Source organism: Pundamilia nyererei, unplaced genomic scaffold (genome assembly GCF_000239375.1).
Source record: "Pundamilia nyererei isolate P.nyererei 1_Seehausen unplaced genomic scaffold, PunNye1.0 scaffold00214, whole genome shotgun sequence".
Taxonomy (NCBI): Eukaryota; Metazoa; Chordata; class Actinopteri; order Cichliformes; family Cichlidae; genus Pundamilia; species Pundamilia nyererei.
This window is the reverse complement of record NW_005187615.1, coordinates 992,086-1,008,896: the sequence shown is the minus strand read 5'-3', so window position 1 is coordinate 1,008,896 and position 16,811 is coordinate 992,086. Positions and strand designations below refer to the sequence as shown.

The 16,811-nt window shown below is 42.0% G+C and overlaps 1 protein-coding gene across 2 annotated transcripts in view; it reads left to right on the top strand.

The window, feature by feature from the left end:
• The window catches only part of nectin3a (nectin cell adhesion molecule 3a), a 33,003-nt gene extending 16,472 nt beyond the window's left edge, over positions 1-16,531 (top strand). Inside the window, exons 2-6 of one of the 2 annotated variants that reach the window (XM_005748140.1) lie at positions 5,774-6,121; positions 9,693-9,992; positions 11,944-12,061; positions 13,330-13,481; positions 15,775-16,531. In XM_005748140.1, the coding sequence (XP_005748197.1) occupies positions 5,774-6,121; positions 9,693-9,992; positions 11,944-12,061; positions 13,330-13,481; positions 15,775-16,430 (1,574 nt within the window). In that variant the 3' untranslated portion in view covers positions 16,431-16,531. Of the gene's footprint in view, positions 1-5,770; positions 6,122-9,692; positions 9,993-11,943; positions 12,062-13,329; positions 13,482-15,774 lie in introns of both variants that reach the window. The other variant, XM_005748139.1, reaches the window with a different exon arrangement.
• Positions 16,532-16,811: the final 280 nt, after the last annotated feature.

Genomic DNA, 16,811 nt, shown 5'->3' with positions numbered 1-16,811 from the left:
GGAGGTCTGGGCCTCTTTGCTTAGGCTGCTGCCCCCGCGACCCGGCCTCGGATAAAGCGGATGACGATGGATGGATGGATGTTTCATATGTAGTTCTAAACATGCCTTAAAGTTTGATGCTTGTTAAATATTAATTAAAAACAGAACACAACAAACAGAACACAAAAATGACCGAATCCCTAAATTTAGCTGGAAATGTTACAAATGGCAAGGAGCAAGCAACAGTAGGCAACTCAGCACAAACCTGCACTCAGCTTCCTTGCTCTCTGACCTCAGTAAATATTTTCCTGATGAGTTAATGACCTCAGTAACTACTTTCAAGGCTTACTGAATTTTGTATTTCATGATCTCCATTGGAGTCAAAAAGGAGGATAAAAGAAGGCCCACTGTGTAACTTTGTTTCAGTCAGATCTCCACATTACCAGTTGTGTTCACTTTCAAAAAACCACATAAGTGAGGATGGAAAGGCTCAACTTGAGATTGCCTTGTGTCTTATAAAAATTAAGATGGCAACATCCATCTTTTATGCGCAGTCTTTGGACTGTATATAAAACTGCAGGTTTGATCAATTATGTGAACTTGTTGAATTTTGTCATGTTCCTTTATGTTTATAAACTATGTAAACATTAGACAATTTTTAGCCATGTTATTGTTTCTTTTATTGTTGTAATTGCAATATGTACAAACATATTGAAACAGGGCTCTGTTGTAAATGAAACATTAGGTTTTAATAAAACCACCTGTATAAATAAAGGTTAAATACAATAAACAAAGCACATTTAAAACAACAACATTGACCAAAGTACTGGACATGAACAATAAAATAAGATATACACTCATATACATGCCAGCTCACAAGAATAAATATATTTACAGGATTGCGAAAAATACATGGTAAATGGCCTGTATTTGTATAGTGCTTTTACTAGCCCCTAAGGACCCCAAAGCGCTTTACACATCCAGTCATCCACCCATTCACACACTGGTGATGAAACTACATTGCAGCCACAGCCACCCTGGGGCGCACTGACAGAGGAAAGGCTGCCGGACACTAGCGCCACCAGGCCCTCTGACCACCACCAGCAGGCAACGGGTGAAGTGTCTTGCCCAAGGACACAACAACCGAGACTGTCCAAGCCGGGGCTCGATTACAAGGCGAACTCCCAACTCTTGAGCCACGATCGCCCGTACAGCAGGCTAAATATCTAAGCTCTCACTCCAGGATGTAAGCCAGGGAATAAAAAGTATTTTTACAAATAAGCAATGGGGAGGCCAGCCTAACATTACTTTATCAGTATCATAAGTGTGAGATGTCAACTTAGAGAAACCCGGTATCAGCTCATGTCAAAAGTTAAAATGACCCAGCTCAGATTCATTTTCATGACCTGACATAGATCAGGATGTTTGTTCACTCTTCTGTTTTCACTGCTGAACTTCTACTGAATAGCTGCCCTATTTTCTTGCTTTGTGTTGTATTCATTCTCTGCTCAACTCAGTTTCCTCTTGCTTTTAGTCTTAAACCACACTCCCTCTTGCACAGATCCTATGTCTGCATTCTTCTCCTGTGAGGTCTTCAGATCAGTTCCTCATGAGTGCTGTTTGACACGATAATCTATGCATGGAGTTTGTCTACATGAACCTGACATATTGTCTGTTTTGTTGCTGCTCATGAATGTTGCTGGCTGTGGATCCCTCTTGTTTCACACTGCTCTGAAACGGACTGCAGGGTTCATTGGGAGGATCTCAAGCCACGAGACTGCTTCCTCAGGGGAGGTCAAGGCTGAAGCTGGGTCGGGTCTCTGATAGGTGGAGATTTTGGCTCGTCTAGTGGCCGACTTGGACTGTTTGAGTGTTGCCAGGCAAAAAGGAAGGTTTTGATTTACCATCGCGTCTTCCGAGCAGCTTGTCGCAATTAGTGATGTCAGCAGGGAAAGAAACAAATATGAGGCATTTCTTCAAAGAGCAAGCGTACTCTTCCCATGAGTTCATTCTTTCCTCGGGTTTCTGAAGAGAAAAGGGGGCAAAAGTGCAGCCTGTTTCTCTTTGGCCAAGTTAGGTTTTGCAGGTCTTCGTGATCTGCAGGCTAAGGTGTCACATTTAAACTGAACCAACTGGATTATAAAGCGTCAAAAACAGTGACAACATATAAAGTTGGACGGCATGATAAGTTTTGTTTGTATGTTTATTTCATAAGCCGTACTTTTTAGATGGATAACCAATAATAAACTTAGTGACACATCTGAGCTGTGCCTCAGCTCTGCGTTCTATTTTCTTGATTTAAACTATATAACACTGTTTTTTAACACATTGCTTACATTTAGTTGCCTGCCGTATTTTAGACGATTTATCACAGCGCTCTAGTTTGTGAGCATTGGTTGTGTTTTTCATGGTTGCAGCTAGCAGTGCCAAGTTTCCCCACTCTCCTCCTGGCTGTAGGTATCCCATGCAGAGGCCATCTGTCTCTACTCCCCTAATGGTAAGGGTGGAGTCCTCTTTAAACACCTCCCCCACACACGCACTGCCACCACCACCCCGTTCCCTCTTATTTTCAAATGCCTACTGCAAAACAAACAGAGCATGGCATAGATGGAGTTTAGTTTCTTTGTGTGCTTTGACTGGCCTGAAAACTGACACGAGTCAGACAAACTACCTACAGTAGCAGTTGGGGTGTCGTGTCAGGTAGCAGCAGAATGTGGAGCATGTTGAAGAGAAGTTGGGTTAGAGACACGTGTCTGCATACATCAGTACAATGCCACGCATGCCAAGTATGTAAGTGTGCTGCAGGAGGGGGTTTTATCAGCCTGCCATCTACATTCTTGTTTCTGTCATAGATACGTTGTAGGTCTTGATCTCTCTGTCAAGCGTTTGTCTTTTTTTCTTTCGTCAAGCCAAACAAATGAGTTGCACTAGTAAGGTGACAAAAAAGAAAACAGCTGTTGTGATGGCTCAGATGACTGTGGAGTGGAGAATGTGGCTCTGACCCTGATTCTCCCCCACACCAGTGCATCCAGAGGACTCCTATAGAAATAATGCAAACACAGGGCAACAAATGCACTGCAAAGCACATTATAGGGGAAATTTTTTTGTGGGGACATGAAGTAATGACCCAGAGTGACTTTTCCAAATGTCATTTTCAGGCAGATGGCAAATAAGGCCACCTGGACTAAACAATTCAGGTTAAAAGTTTAGATGCAGTGCAGAGCTGTATTGGGTCAGTCTGCACACACAGAAAGGTTTGAAAATGTGTGTGAGGAAGAAGAAAAAAACTCAGGAAAGCCCAAATGTGACAGTACAGCACGAACCTTCACAACACAATGCAACATACATTTAAGACTGAGCAGCCATTCAAAGTATATGCCCGACTCGCACACATGTTCACACACTTATTTCTTATTTTGGAAGAGAGAAACTCAGTGTCTGTTTGTCCGTGTGTGTATGTGTGTAGTCACTGAAATTACAGGGGACGTAATGGAGCACGGGGAGCCTCAGCCTCATTGGCTGTATTCCTCAGAAACCAAGATAGCATTGCTGTGGCTTACCGCTCACATTCATGCCAGCAACTCAAAATACCAGCCAGTGGACCACTTTTATAAGCTTTACTCCATACACATCCGAGACAACGGACAAAGTGGAACTTTATGGCTCCCAAATATAACTTACTCTGCAAGCATGTCAAGAAACCCAAGAAATACTGTTTGATTATTTTGAATAAAATCACCTTTTTATGTTTGATGTATGCAACTTTTTCACAAAGTTTAAGGTGGATGTATTCTGCTTTTCAACCTGAAGCAGGGCTGTAAGTCTTTGTACGACTCTGAAAAATGAGTAAACGTGCGTCAATCAATCACTCATTGGTGAGATTGTTCTAGAAAAAAAAAAAAAAAACAGGAAGGATTTTTTTCCATTTAGAGCACTAGCCAGAAACCTGCAATTTAAGACTTATTTCAGGTTACCTTTCCAAGATACAGCATTCATTCCCACCAAACTAGATGTTTTTGTTTGTTTTGTTTAAACACAGCCGCATGCCTGTCAGCAGTGATCTGTAAAGTGATAGGGATGAGAATCTTTGGCAATAAAAATATCCAGTTCTGATTGTTGGTGTCATGGTTTGATCAATTCAAAAAGGAGAAAGAGGATTTCTTTGTTTTGGTTCTTAGTTCTGTACACAGTAGGGTTGGCACATGTACTCTGTACTCCATAGGCTGATGTTCTTCTTTGGGGCAGCATAGTATTCTTGCATGCACCCATTGTATTATCATTATCCATCCATGCACAATGCACAATGTGTGGGGCACCCATCAGTAAAACGCTTGTATACAATGTGCCAAACTTTTGACTCCTATCATTTGCCTGCTGAGCTGCAAATGAAACTTAGCTGAGTGTTAAGTAGTGCTGATTATGTCATTTTCTGATTAAGGCGTGTTTACAGAAAATGACAGAAAATGTTGGTGGGCACGAGGCTCATTGTGACACACAACGAGCCTCGTGCCCACCAATTTCTGAAATTACCGTTAACTAGAGCCTGGTGAACTCTATCACTCTTGCAGATGCAGTAACTACATACTATTAGTAACACCAATTACAGACAAATGCAGAGAAAGCTCCTTCTGTAAAACTTATTTGTTTAGGTTATTTTTATGTAGCTTATAAATAGTATATTGTTAGTTTTTTGTTGTAAAGTTTGTGTCTATTATTTTGTAAGAAACACAATGGTGTCATCAGCATAAGGCAGTGGTCACACACTTATGGTTGGTTTGTGATGTACAACTAGGCTAATCCTGGCATACGCCTCTTTTAATAGATATTGGTCCTCATATGTGTTAAAAGGTTGTCAAATCTATCTTTTTTCAAGATAAATCTTTTGACACATACAGATATGATACAAATGTGAAGACACAACCATTCATTTCACCAAACTGTAACTTTTTGCTGTGGTACTGTATTCGTTTTTCTGTCTACAGTATTCAGATGGTCATTATTGTTCAAAGCCAAGTTTACGGGTTGCATTTAAAAAAAACTGTGGTGGGCCTTAATTCAAATTAAGGGCCTCATAAAAATAGGCAATGAAGCCATCCTCTGGCTTGCTTTGTTTCATCTCCTTCCAGTAAATTGTTTTCTTGCTTGTTTAAAAGGTGCTCTGATAATTAGCAAAAGGGACAGGCTGAGTGTCCTGTGGTGAGAGTGTGTTGCTTGTTAAGAGCAACCCAGAACCCAGAAGATATTTGTTCTGCTTTTCAACCACAGGAAGAAACATGAATGAAACAAATGGCTGTTAGTGTAACCTTGGGAAAACTACTCAGAATGTTCTGATATATTGCTCCATTATGTTTGGTGCACACTGCTAACATTAGAAAATTGGTCCAACATCTCACATAAGTGAGGGGAAAAAATGCGTTGTAGTGCAGTTAGATACCACATGCCTTGTGAGTATATGCTGATGTTCTGTTTCCGAGAGTTGACACAATCCTCCAGAAAAAAATCTTCCTGAATTAGCTCATCTCAGCTACTGTTTTTCAAATTTAATATCGTCTGGTGATAGTACATCTATATCAGTGTTGTTACAACTGAAAAACTGGATGAGGAGACGCAAATTGAATCTATGTGACTTCCCAGACAATTTTCTTCCACTGCTACACACCAGAGAATAAAAAAAAAATCTCTTAATCCAATGAAGTGACATTGTCATGAGAAATTCATTCTTCCCATTTTAATTATAAGCTGAAACTCTGTCTTTTGTATTTCTGAATCCCAACTCTGTTTTTTCTCTCAGCAGGTGTGAGCAGTAACCAGGTAGTTGTTCCTGAAAAAGTGAATGCAGTGCTGGGAAAGAACATCACACTGGGCTGCCGAATAGAAGTGGGTCCCAGCCTCAGCTTCACGCAGAGCTCCTGGGAGCGTCGTCTTCCTTCAGGCACTATTACCCTGGCGGTATTTAATCCCGAGTTTGGAACCTCATATTCTTCACAATATGAAAAACGTATCTCATTTGTTTCCCCTTCAATACGAGATGCCACCATTACCCTTGAAGGAGTTGACTTTACGGATATCGGGTCCTACACCTGCAAAGTGGCTACATTTCCTTTGGGCAATACACAGGCATCCACCCATGTTAATGTTTTAGGTAAAGTACTGCTTCCTCACTTCACTTCCTCACTGAGTGGTTCCTCATATTGTCCTTAAATCTCACTTTTTAATGAAGGTCATTGTTTGTTGTGATTTAGCAAAGCCTAGGTGAGCACTCAGTGTCTGCCCTGGAGGAAACAGCGGCTCCCTGAAGCAACCTAACGTTTAGATTACAGCCTGGACACATGCCATGTACATTTAAATCCCTGCAGGAATCTGAAGCTGCATAAAGGCTGCTTTGGTGTGGTCCCACCTATCTCCCTCCCCCACTGTTACTTTAAAAGAAAAGCCAATGTAACTGTTTTTATATTCACAACATTATATCCAAATGTTTCACAGAGTTTCCATGGCATCCTCTGTAAAGTCACTTAGGCCCTACATGTAAGACACAAAACGGAAACCTTCTCATTCAGCAAGCACATAAATATAATGCAGCAAGTTCAGAGTGTCCCAGCTCAATGCAACTTAGTTGCTTGCAACAACAGTTTAATTGTAGGGTGTGACACAGGGTGACTCTCATGACATTTAGTTGCGTTTTGCTAAGCTGGATTACAACTACAGTCTGCACCTCTTTCCCTCAAGGCTGTGACGATTGTTGATAGTTTTCTCTCCTTTAACCATTTGTCCATTATGTCCTTAAGTGATAATCAAAGCAAGGTTATTTGCCAGGTCACTAAACTAAAAATGAAAACTACCTGTGGATCCCTTCTGAGCTTCCAAATAAAATAAACAAAACAAAGCCGTATTATATTTTAATGGGTTTTCCCATTAGTATGTTCTTATTTTATCCAAACACAAAGCATACATTGAAAGCAGCATACGTTCCTTTACATAGAAGTTTCTCACTGTAGCCTCACTTTCCAGAGGAGCAGAAACACTGAACTTTCCCTGTGGTCAGCGTATGTTTCAAGCCCTAAATTGGTGCCGTTGCTGAGAGGAGGAGATTGCAGTGTAGGCAGCAGCAGGTTCTCATCATCCTCCAGAGACTGAAGGAGACTCTGATGTCTAATGAGCGGTACATTAAGTGCTGCTGTGACAGCCACGGTGTCTAGAACCTCACAGGGTTCAGTTACAGCTTTCTGTCTTCTCTGAACACCTTCTTGCATATTTTGTTTTTGTTTTTTGGGCGGGTGGGTGGGTCTTATATGGATGCATATATCCACACTCAAACACAAAAGCACATCCTTAGTCCTACTTTACATTTCAGATGTAATTAGGGTGTGGTGTATATTCTTTGCAGTATGATACATGTCAAGTGGAATGTAGATTATCTCACAGGGTATTTCTCTGTGAGAAGGCACATCACGATTACAACACCAAATGTCAGCAGGTTCAGAGAGGAGTGCCTTCCTCATCTCTGCTTTGTTTAGAGGTGACTTTTACAGTTTCCTCCGCCACTCTTTTGATCATGCAGCCCCACTGTCACAAGTCCAATGTGAACAACAACCACAGCAAACAAGAATTTCTGAATAAAACAAAGGTTTCTGGAGAAAACGTCATGGTTAATCCAGCATACGATTGTGTACATAATATTGGTTTTCCAGTGTAAATCAAAGTTGTTTTAGTTTCAGCTTCAGTTTGTAAGTTAACTTAAGATTCCCAGTTTTGATTCCTGTTTATACTCTGAGGTTTATGCGAAGACAGACGACTGCGTTTTCGTTCCTTTCAAGTGGACTAAAGTAAATCAATGATACTTTCAAGCCCATGAATAATGCACCAAAGTCACGACAAACTTCATAATGATCAACAGGTGCAAGAGACGTCAGGTTAATTTCAAACCTCACACAATCGTGATGCAAAACTTGCTATGAATAGTATCAGTACTGTGAGGCACAATCTCAATAATCGTATTAGCTTTCTCACGTTCTTTCATTTTATCTTTGTGTCAACAGCAACTCATAAAAAGGGCCAAAGCTTTTAAGGAACAGTTCAACAGGAAATGTTCTTTGCTATGTGAGCCAAAAGTCCTTGACATTAAACAATCGGAAAGAACCAAAGGAGGAAATTTTGACACATGACCCATTGTTTTCAGATACTTGCAGGGCAAAAGGAAAACTACTGAAAAAATAATTGGCTGTCTTTTAAACAAAACACACTAAATTACTGGCAAGATGTAAGTGTGTACTAATAAATGGTCCAGCTGATAACTCTTTAGAGGTTTAAGCTCCTCTGACTGTTCATATGGCCCAAATTGCAACTCTGTTCTTGAGAAAAGAGCCCAGCAAAGAGATGGCTTTTTCCAGTCTGTTGCCATACCCGAACTTCTGCTTCAAACAGTTAATATTTCTAATTATTATTTTTTTATGCTAGATTTTACCGTAAAAATGTTCCAGTGTTTAAGTGCATGGCCATTGACCATGCTGTTAAACCTTTTCTTTATAGAGCTTTCCACTCAGCGTTTAGTCTGCATTTGTGGACAGGAAAGGGCCAGAGCAGCCAGATTGCTGAAGGGAAATCGTTACCCTTTCCCCCAACAGATTTCAACTCATCCAAAGCGTCCCCCTCCCTTTTTGACAGCAACTTCAAATTAACACCCCTGACTGATTTAGGTATTCTGATGCTTCAGCCAGCTCGCGTCCGAACACAGAGCTGCTACTGTTTATAGTCAGAGGCCTGCAAGGAGGGGCAGGGAGGAGGGAGTGAATAATGTGAGGTAGAGGACTAAGAGCAGCGTCCCCACCCCGGGACAGGAGACGCCAGGTTATTTTTGGAAAAAGGCGGTGCCGGTAGTTATTTGAATTTGTTGTTGGAACTCCTGCCTGTCTGAGGTGTCTTAAAGATGATGGCCTCGCCTTGCAGCGCTTGCCCCCGTGCACCACCTTTAAAACTGTCACCACTGTAGTAAGTGGAACAGCTGTTAGTCTTCATTTAAAAGAGGCAGCTAGGGGGGAGACGGTTCAGATTGTGCACTGCAGGACAAAGAATAAGGCAATGGTTTGTGATATGTTTATTTTGTGATAGATTAGAATAAGACAAACAGTTTTTACTGCTTTACACAACAGGTAGAGAGTTGAATTCTAGTCATGTCCCCTTCACATGGATCTGTTTTGTTTCTCTGTTGAGAAAATCCTTGTTGCGTTTAAACATTGAGTCGTTCTCAGGAAGCTGGTGTATCATTACTTCACCTCTAAAGTGCTGAGAAGAGTACGGTAACTCAGCTCCTCGTCTTCCAGTACAACAAAGTCAAATATAAACACAGCACAGTGTTGGCTGCACAGTGTTTTTCTTCAAAGTCACATGCCTGCTTCAGGTATTGATGCACTTTTCACAGAACAGGACTAATGGAGGTTACTGCTTTGTATTACCTTCACTCAGACATACTTTATTTTTGACACACAGCAATAAAGAAGTCTCCACAGAAATGTGTACATATAATTGAATGGCGTGGTTCATTAATTTTTAAAGCATATAGGTGAAATGGAAGAAGTCAATCTGTGCTCTTTTGGCAGTTAAGTACACTGAAGCCTCCGGGCATTATTTATTCATATTCGTTCACAACGGGATCGATATTCATTTTGTAATCTTTCCCCCGTTCTGTCATTTCTTCCCCCTCCTCCTTCTCTTCACAGTGGAGCCAAAAGTGTACGTGTCCGCAGGCCCCACAGCTCTGCTGGACGGTGGCAATGAGTCACTGGTGGCCACCTGCATTGCAGAGCGTGGTCTTCCTGAAGCCGAGGTTTTCTGGGAGACGGAGCTGTACGGGCGATCTGAGAAGCAGAGTCAGAATGAGGCAAACGGCATCACCACCGTACATGTGCGCTACATGTGGCAGCCACGGAGCTCCGCCCAGGGGAAGACACTCACCTGTGTGGTGAGACACCCAGCCCTGCAGACAGAGTTTCGTATACCCTACATGCTAAATGTCCAGTGTAAGTAATGAAACATAAGACCTTCCATTATAGATACCTTAGTTTTGGCTAACTGCAGATACACAGTGTGGCTGTAATACCAGTGTTGAATTAATTGGCTGTATTCCTGCTGAGGAAGAGCCAAGGATTCATCCTTGCAGGCTTAAATTAACATTGGTTTTCTAACTTTGTTTAAATAAAAAGTAGCAGTTAATAAAATGTACTGATTCTGTATTAATTAGTAAGATAACAGATAAAAACAGGCTCAAGGTAAATTTAAAGCACATTATCATAGTCTTGTCTTAGCTCTGAGAGAATGTTTAGGCTGCTGTCATTTACAGCCACAAAACCATACACATGTCATGAGCTTCCACGAGTCAGCTGAAGTGAAATAATATTAGTAAAGTTGTGTACAACACATTATGTTACCATAAAAGCGATAAAATCTACTGAACAAGCATTACACTCAGCCAATGTCCTCCTTGTGTAATTTCTCTGTCACTCAACATAATACGTTTAAAGGAAGAGGAAGAGGCGCTAAAACACTGTTGTGTCAACTCACATGACCATAGATTTCAGTTAAGTAAGAAAAAATTCTCCCAACACATAAAGAAAAGCTGCTGGTATAGTTGTGTGAAATCCCTCCAAAGTGCTGATAGCTTCCTTCGTGCTATGTTATCTCTCACACTAGTTGCTGATACTGAGATACATCTACCACTTTGATCTGGCATGCACATATCAAATCTTTGCATCCTTGTTTTTAATGTCAACACTGAGGCTGCTAATACAGATAAATAAAATTATTAATCATCACTTTAAAAAATCAGCTGTCTTTAAAACAAAACAAAAGTCTCAAACACAGCTGAAAATGTATGTAGAGGTAAAAGTGTCAAATATAATCCTGCAGCCACTGCACTGAAATGCTTTTACAATATAGAACAAAATAATCATCATTATTATAACACTATATTTTTAGCCCTAAAACAACCAGTGTATTTTATCAATATTAACCTGTGCTGCTGCCTTGATTTGCAATGAGCATGCTCAGTAAATGTTTCTTTCTCGCCTATAAAAGAGCAATTTAGGAGTCGTCTTAATGTTCTAATCATTGATGCATACCTCCTTGGCGAGCAGTAACGTTACTCTGTGTTTGGACTGTGTGAGTGCAGGCTAATGAAGGTGTTTTATGAAATATTGATCAGACCTCAGCAGGAATTCAAGTAGCAGACTCGGGCTGCTGGGGGCAGCGGATGGAGACGCAGAAAAATCAAGGTTAATATGGGAAGAAAGGAGCTTCCCAGCTCAATAAATCACACCAAGTGCAGAGGCAAGGGATTCTAAGTGCAAAAGAAGCACAATTTCAACGTTGAACCGTGTGAAAAGGGTCAGCGGACATTGTGGGCCAAGACATCTTCTTGTGCGAAATAATGAGTTCCTCATTTATCCTCCAGAGAAATCAAAATGAAAAATTGGATATCTAAGACAGTGTTTGCCATGTTTTATTACAGTGGCATGTGCTGGGCTTCATTTAGGCATCCTCCCGTCTTCCTTGATTTTTTTTTTTCCCCTTTGTCGTGGCGACGCAGTAGAGTGTATTATTAGCTGCAGTTCATCTGCTGTCTGAGTCTGTCATTTTCGAACTTTCCACCAACCCAGGATCATTTGTTTGTTCGCTTGGCTCGCTTTCACCAACAGATCCTGTGCCCTGTTACAGTCCTGCAAAGCCTTTTCTTTGTCGTCGTGTGCTGCTGTGCTTTATAATACGTGCTTTGTTTCCTCCGGAAAAGCTCATTTGTCATCAAGCTGCAGGGATCACAATGACTGATTGTGAAGTCCAAGTCTTTTAACTTGAAAAAGAAAAAAAGAGAATAAATGATGGTCAGTGTGACCAACCCGACTGCAGGAGGAGGTTAAAAAAAGTACAGTAAAATTGTGATTTTTTAAAGATTTTTTATTGTATTTTGTTTTACAGTTGCACCAGCGGTATCCATCATGGGAATTAGCAAAAATTGGTACGCTGGCCAAGCAAATGTGAAATTAAACTGTGAAGCCAAGGCCAACCCAGCTGCGCGTCAGTTCACATGGACCAGGTCAGTATGCCTCAACAGTCTCTGATATGTGAAATACAAAAAATGCATTATATCTCTCACACACATTATTATACTGGTCAGTCAAATAGCTCAATAATTAACACAGTTACTTGCAAACTGTGAAAAGCTTACAAGTTCTTTCAGTTGTAATTCAAATGGATAAACTGACTAAATGTGGAATAAACTAAATCTGCAGTACCCAGGCAGCGGATTAATTTGGAAAGGAAAGTGCTGAAGGCAATCCAAGAGCATTATTGCAAAACAGAATGCATTAATCATTTCATCTGAGTTATCTTGTTTGCACAGCACCACCAGCTATAGATCTAAATTTGGACTTAAGGAATTCAAGGCCAGGTACTGCTTAGACTCAGCTGTTGTAACCTTTGCAGCGCTGAGTAGTGTTTGAGTGCTGTAAAAGCGACGCACTTGTCAACTCATAAACCCGAGAAAAATCTTTTGTTGTCTTAAAGCAGTCGGGAGTTTATATTCATGATCTGCACTACTGAAGAATGTAAATAATAGAAGCCAGGAGTAAATACTCTGTATGGGTCATCAAGTAAAATCTCACTCACACGGAAGTACCCTGAAACTTGTGTGTTAGCTTAGTTGATCAGTAGCTCGTCCAATACCGGGCTCAAGGGACGCTTCATTAGCAATTACGACGGGACTGATCAGCTGTTGTTTGGTTCATTTGCATGTATCTAAGATGGGTTTAAACAAACCTCAGTGAAGCAATGAAGTGAAGAAGCCTCAGTCTATAAATTACCTCCAGCATAACTTTCGGGCCTGGACACTGGAGCTGTCGAATGCACTGCTGCGCCCATCGGGAAGACTCCCTGCTATAAATAAAAAGATTCCAAACAGTTCATGCATCAGAGCAGCGCTGGCCTATTGGCAGCTCTTTGTCATCATCTTGCTTTGAAAACAAGGACTATGCTCTCATTTGGGCTGACAGCCTCAGTAAAGTCTAGACAGCCAACCTCTTTTGGGCCAGACCTTGTGTTCATGCAGAAAGCTTTTTCCTCTCAACTGATGGCAGAGCAGGCAGCTCAGATTATCATGTGATCTTATAATAGTTGCACCAGGAAAACTGGACCAACAGCGCAGTGATGTCATCGCAAGTCTTGAATAGCCTTTTTCAGTTGTACATCGAAAATGATTTATCTTAAATATGAAGTAGTGATGTTTTTTTTTCCAGTCCTGCAGGCTTTTTTCTCTGTTGTACAGCACGCTGAAATGTCTGTCTGTCATGTTTAATTTGTGTACAGGTTGGATGGCTTGATGCCTGAGGGTGTTGAGATCTCAAACAATAGCCTTGCTTTCACTCGGCCATTGGAGCGCAATGATTCTGGAGTCTATCACTGCGAAGTGACGAATGACATCGGTACCAGCAGTCAGGTTGTGAACATCTGGGTACAAGGTATTTTTTCTCCCTTTTCTCTCTCTCTAGCTATTTAACAGCTCTCTTGTTGTTGTTGTTGTTTTTTTTTTCTTTTTTTTGTTTTGTTGTTTAACCATCTCCAGGGTTTTCATAAGAAAAGTTGTTTGACTGATTTGGACAACCAGTAAATTAGTTGCCAGGAAGGTCCCTAAAAATAAATCAAAACAGCCATTGTATTAAAACCAAGAGGGGTCAGCTTAGCCCCTGCAATCAGATTAGAGTGAAAATCCTGATGTCATCTCAGGAAATCTTGAGAGCTTACTCACTCTGAAACTAAAATGAATAACTGCCTTTTTGCATTTTTCATGCTTTTCTCATGTAGGATTAAATTCTTTTTTAAATCAGGGCCCATATCAACACTTTTAGCAGAGCTAAGTCTTTATATACGTATAAATGCCCCTGCCCTGATCCGCTTTCACACATTCCTGGCAACAGAGGAGCACAGGGTGCAGATAGAGTATCAGTACCAAACGTTTCCAGTGTTGTGGCTTTGGCAACATTAGATGTTTCAGATAAGGAAGCGGGTGTTTACCCCTGCTTGCTCAGCAGAGTACGCACTCATGTAGCCTTTCTCTGTGTTTTGTTTGAGGTCAAGTTTCACAGCAGGACCTAGTGAATTGTGCTTGCAGATTTGCAGTACACACAAGTTTGTTTTTGTACACCATGAAATATGTTATTGAGGAGTTGTTGTTTTTTTTACAGCTGCAGTTGCACAAATTATGATCGAATTAGTTTAATTGAGCACTTCAGAAATGAGACTATCAAGTAGAGAAAACCTCTTAATTGTATACTGGGGTTTCCCTGCAGTTGGATTTGTTGAATGTTGTAGATCCATTGATACAATTCTTGTCATAAAACATGCAGCTCGCTGAACTGCCCCCGTCTGCCATCAGGGTGCGGATCCTGAGAACTCTACATCATTTTATTTTCATTTCTCCTCTCCTTCTTTTAATCCTATTCCAAACAAAGCTACTGCTGCTTTTGGCCACGTATTCCTTTAACACACGCAGTCTTTTTGGTTTCCCATTGTCGAAAGGAGTGAGCTGGAGATGTCCCAAAAAAGTCTGTCAAGCTCCATCTGCGTACAGTCCTGGTTTGGAGTCCCGCTCCAAACAAAAGCACAGCTGACATCCTGTCCGAGATGGACTTGCGCTGAGCAATTATCTTGCTTCTCTTGTCAGATATTACAACTTGGACATGCGGCCCCTTGCCTCGCTGTCCTGCAGAGATAGTTGGGTTGAGCTCAGTGATATTTCCTCCACACACCCTCACCCTCCCCGGAGCTGTTTGGTGTAGCTGTTTCACATTCCCAGTTGCGTACGCAGCCTTGTGGTTTTTGGCCGCTCGTCTCTCAAATGATCAGCTACATAGTTGCAGACGCTTGTAATCTGCGTGGGGTTAAAATGTGCCGCTGCAGGGTGGGATTGATGGTGACTGATGAAGGAAGTGATTGCCAGTATATCGGTTCTCCAACCTTGATCTGTCTTCCTTTTCCTCTCTCCTGCTTTTGCTTTACTCCTGATCCTTCAGGCTCACACACTGTGTGTAATTGTAGGTAATTAGATTCTTACTCAGTTACCAAATCATGGAAATCATTATAGCTCTATGGGGATTCAGATTTTGATAACTAGTACTTAAGAACCTCCTGGTGATGCAGACCTTTTATTAGTGCGAGTCATATTGCTTTGTAGTCGGGCCTTTGATCTGCCTGCGCACTGATCGACAAGGAGTGTCAGACTGCTCTTCGTTTCAGAAGCTGGAGGTCATCATGGAAGCACTTATCCTGACCTTGAGCTCCAGGCAGCCCTTTCCTCTGCAGCTGTAGCAGAGAGCAAATCAGATGCAGGAACCTCACATCGATCAGTGTTTCAGCTTCTCACATGACTTCCCCACAGCAGAGTTTAGAGGGGAAAAAAGAGGGGAGAGCTAATCACACTTTCTCTGATGCGTAGGAGTGCACGTCCTCCGATCCCTCTCCGTCTCACTGTCATGTTCACGCACACATTGACATTTAACACTTAACCTCTTTCTGCCCTGCTTATTTCCCCCCGTTTTGCTCTACAGCACAGCTTTCAGCAGGCTCTCTCTCTCTCTCTCTCAAGAGAGGCATGTGTCTGTGCAGTGTTGGTATAAATTGATCTAAAAACCATTCGCACTTGCTTTGTTACAGAACATAAAGTGTAGTCTTTCTTCCTTTCAGTTTTATGATTCGTCTCTCCATCTGCTGTCTTTCCTCTCTGGTTTAAATCATTTCATCACATTTGCTCTGCAGATCCTCCCCCCACCACCGCAGCCGCCAGCACCACTGCCTCTGTCCTCCACGACACCCCTGGAACCGGCACTGCTGTGGACCGGCGGAGAGCCCCGTTCACCTCCCCCACCTTGGCGTCCTTACACGACAGCAGCCTGGGTACTATAGTTGGTGGGGCAGTGGGAGGAGTTCTCTTCCTGATCCTCTTGCTGATCCTTGGCGGGGCTTGCTATATGCACCAACGTCGAACCTTCAGAGGGGACTACTACACCAAACAGTATTTGGGACCCTCCGACATGCAGAAGGAATCTCAGCTGGACGTGCTGCAGCCGCACGAGCTGCAAGAGGTCTACGGGGACAAAACGAGCAAAGGTAGCCAGGATCTGAAACCCAAATTGGGTGGGGATATCATTTACCCCGACTACACACCTGAGCGCAAAGACAGGGACGACTGGGTCGACAGGGGAGATGCCAACAGGGGTTTCAAGGAGGGAAACTACTACCCAGATCACTACAACAGCCAAAACATGCACCCCTGCGGGCCTCCTGTGCACAGCCCCATAGTCAACAACGGCTCCCCCTATCTCCCGGAGGACTGCTATGACAATGGTACAGACAGCGACTACGTGTCCCACATGGACGGATCTGTGATTTCACGCAGGGAGTGGTATGTTTGAAGAAACAAGTAAATGGAGGGGGAGAAATGGACAGCTGACTGAGAATAATTTGACAAATGACAGATTTAAATATCATTAAAAGCTGTGTCATTTCAGTTAAAGGATAAAAGAACATTTCTCAGCTCAGTCTCACAATGAGCTCTTTGAACAATACTGCTCTGCCTTGATTTTAACCACTTAAACCTTAAGGACATGGACATGGATTGCGTTTCACTTTTGTGGCATTTCAAGGAGCTGCAAATATGCTGGAGCGCCTCGGTGATATTATCTGTGTAGGTTTAAGAGGCTTCAGCGTACAGTGACGTTTCATCTGATGTGAATGAGGTTTTTCGTTCTCGTGTTTGCTACCTGATTTTGTCGCAGGTCACATGTCAGGTGTTC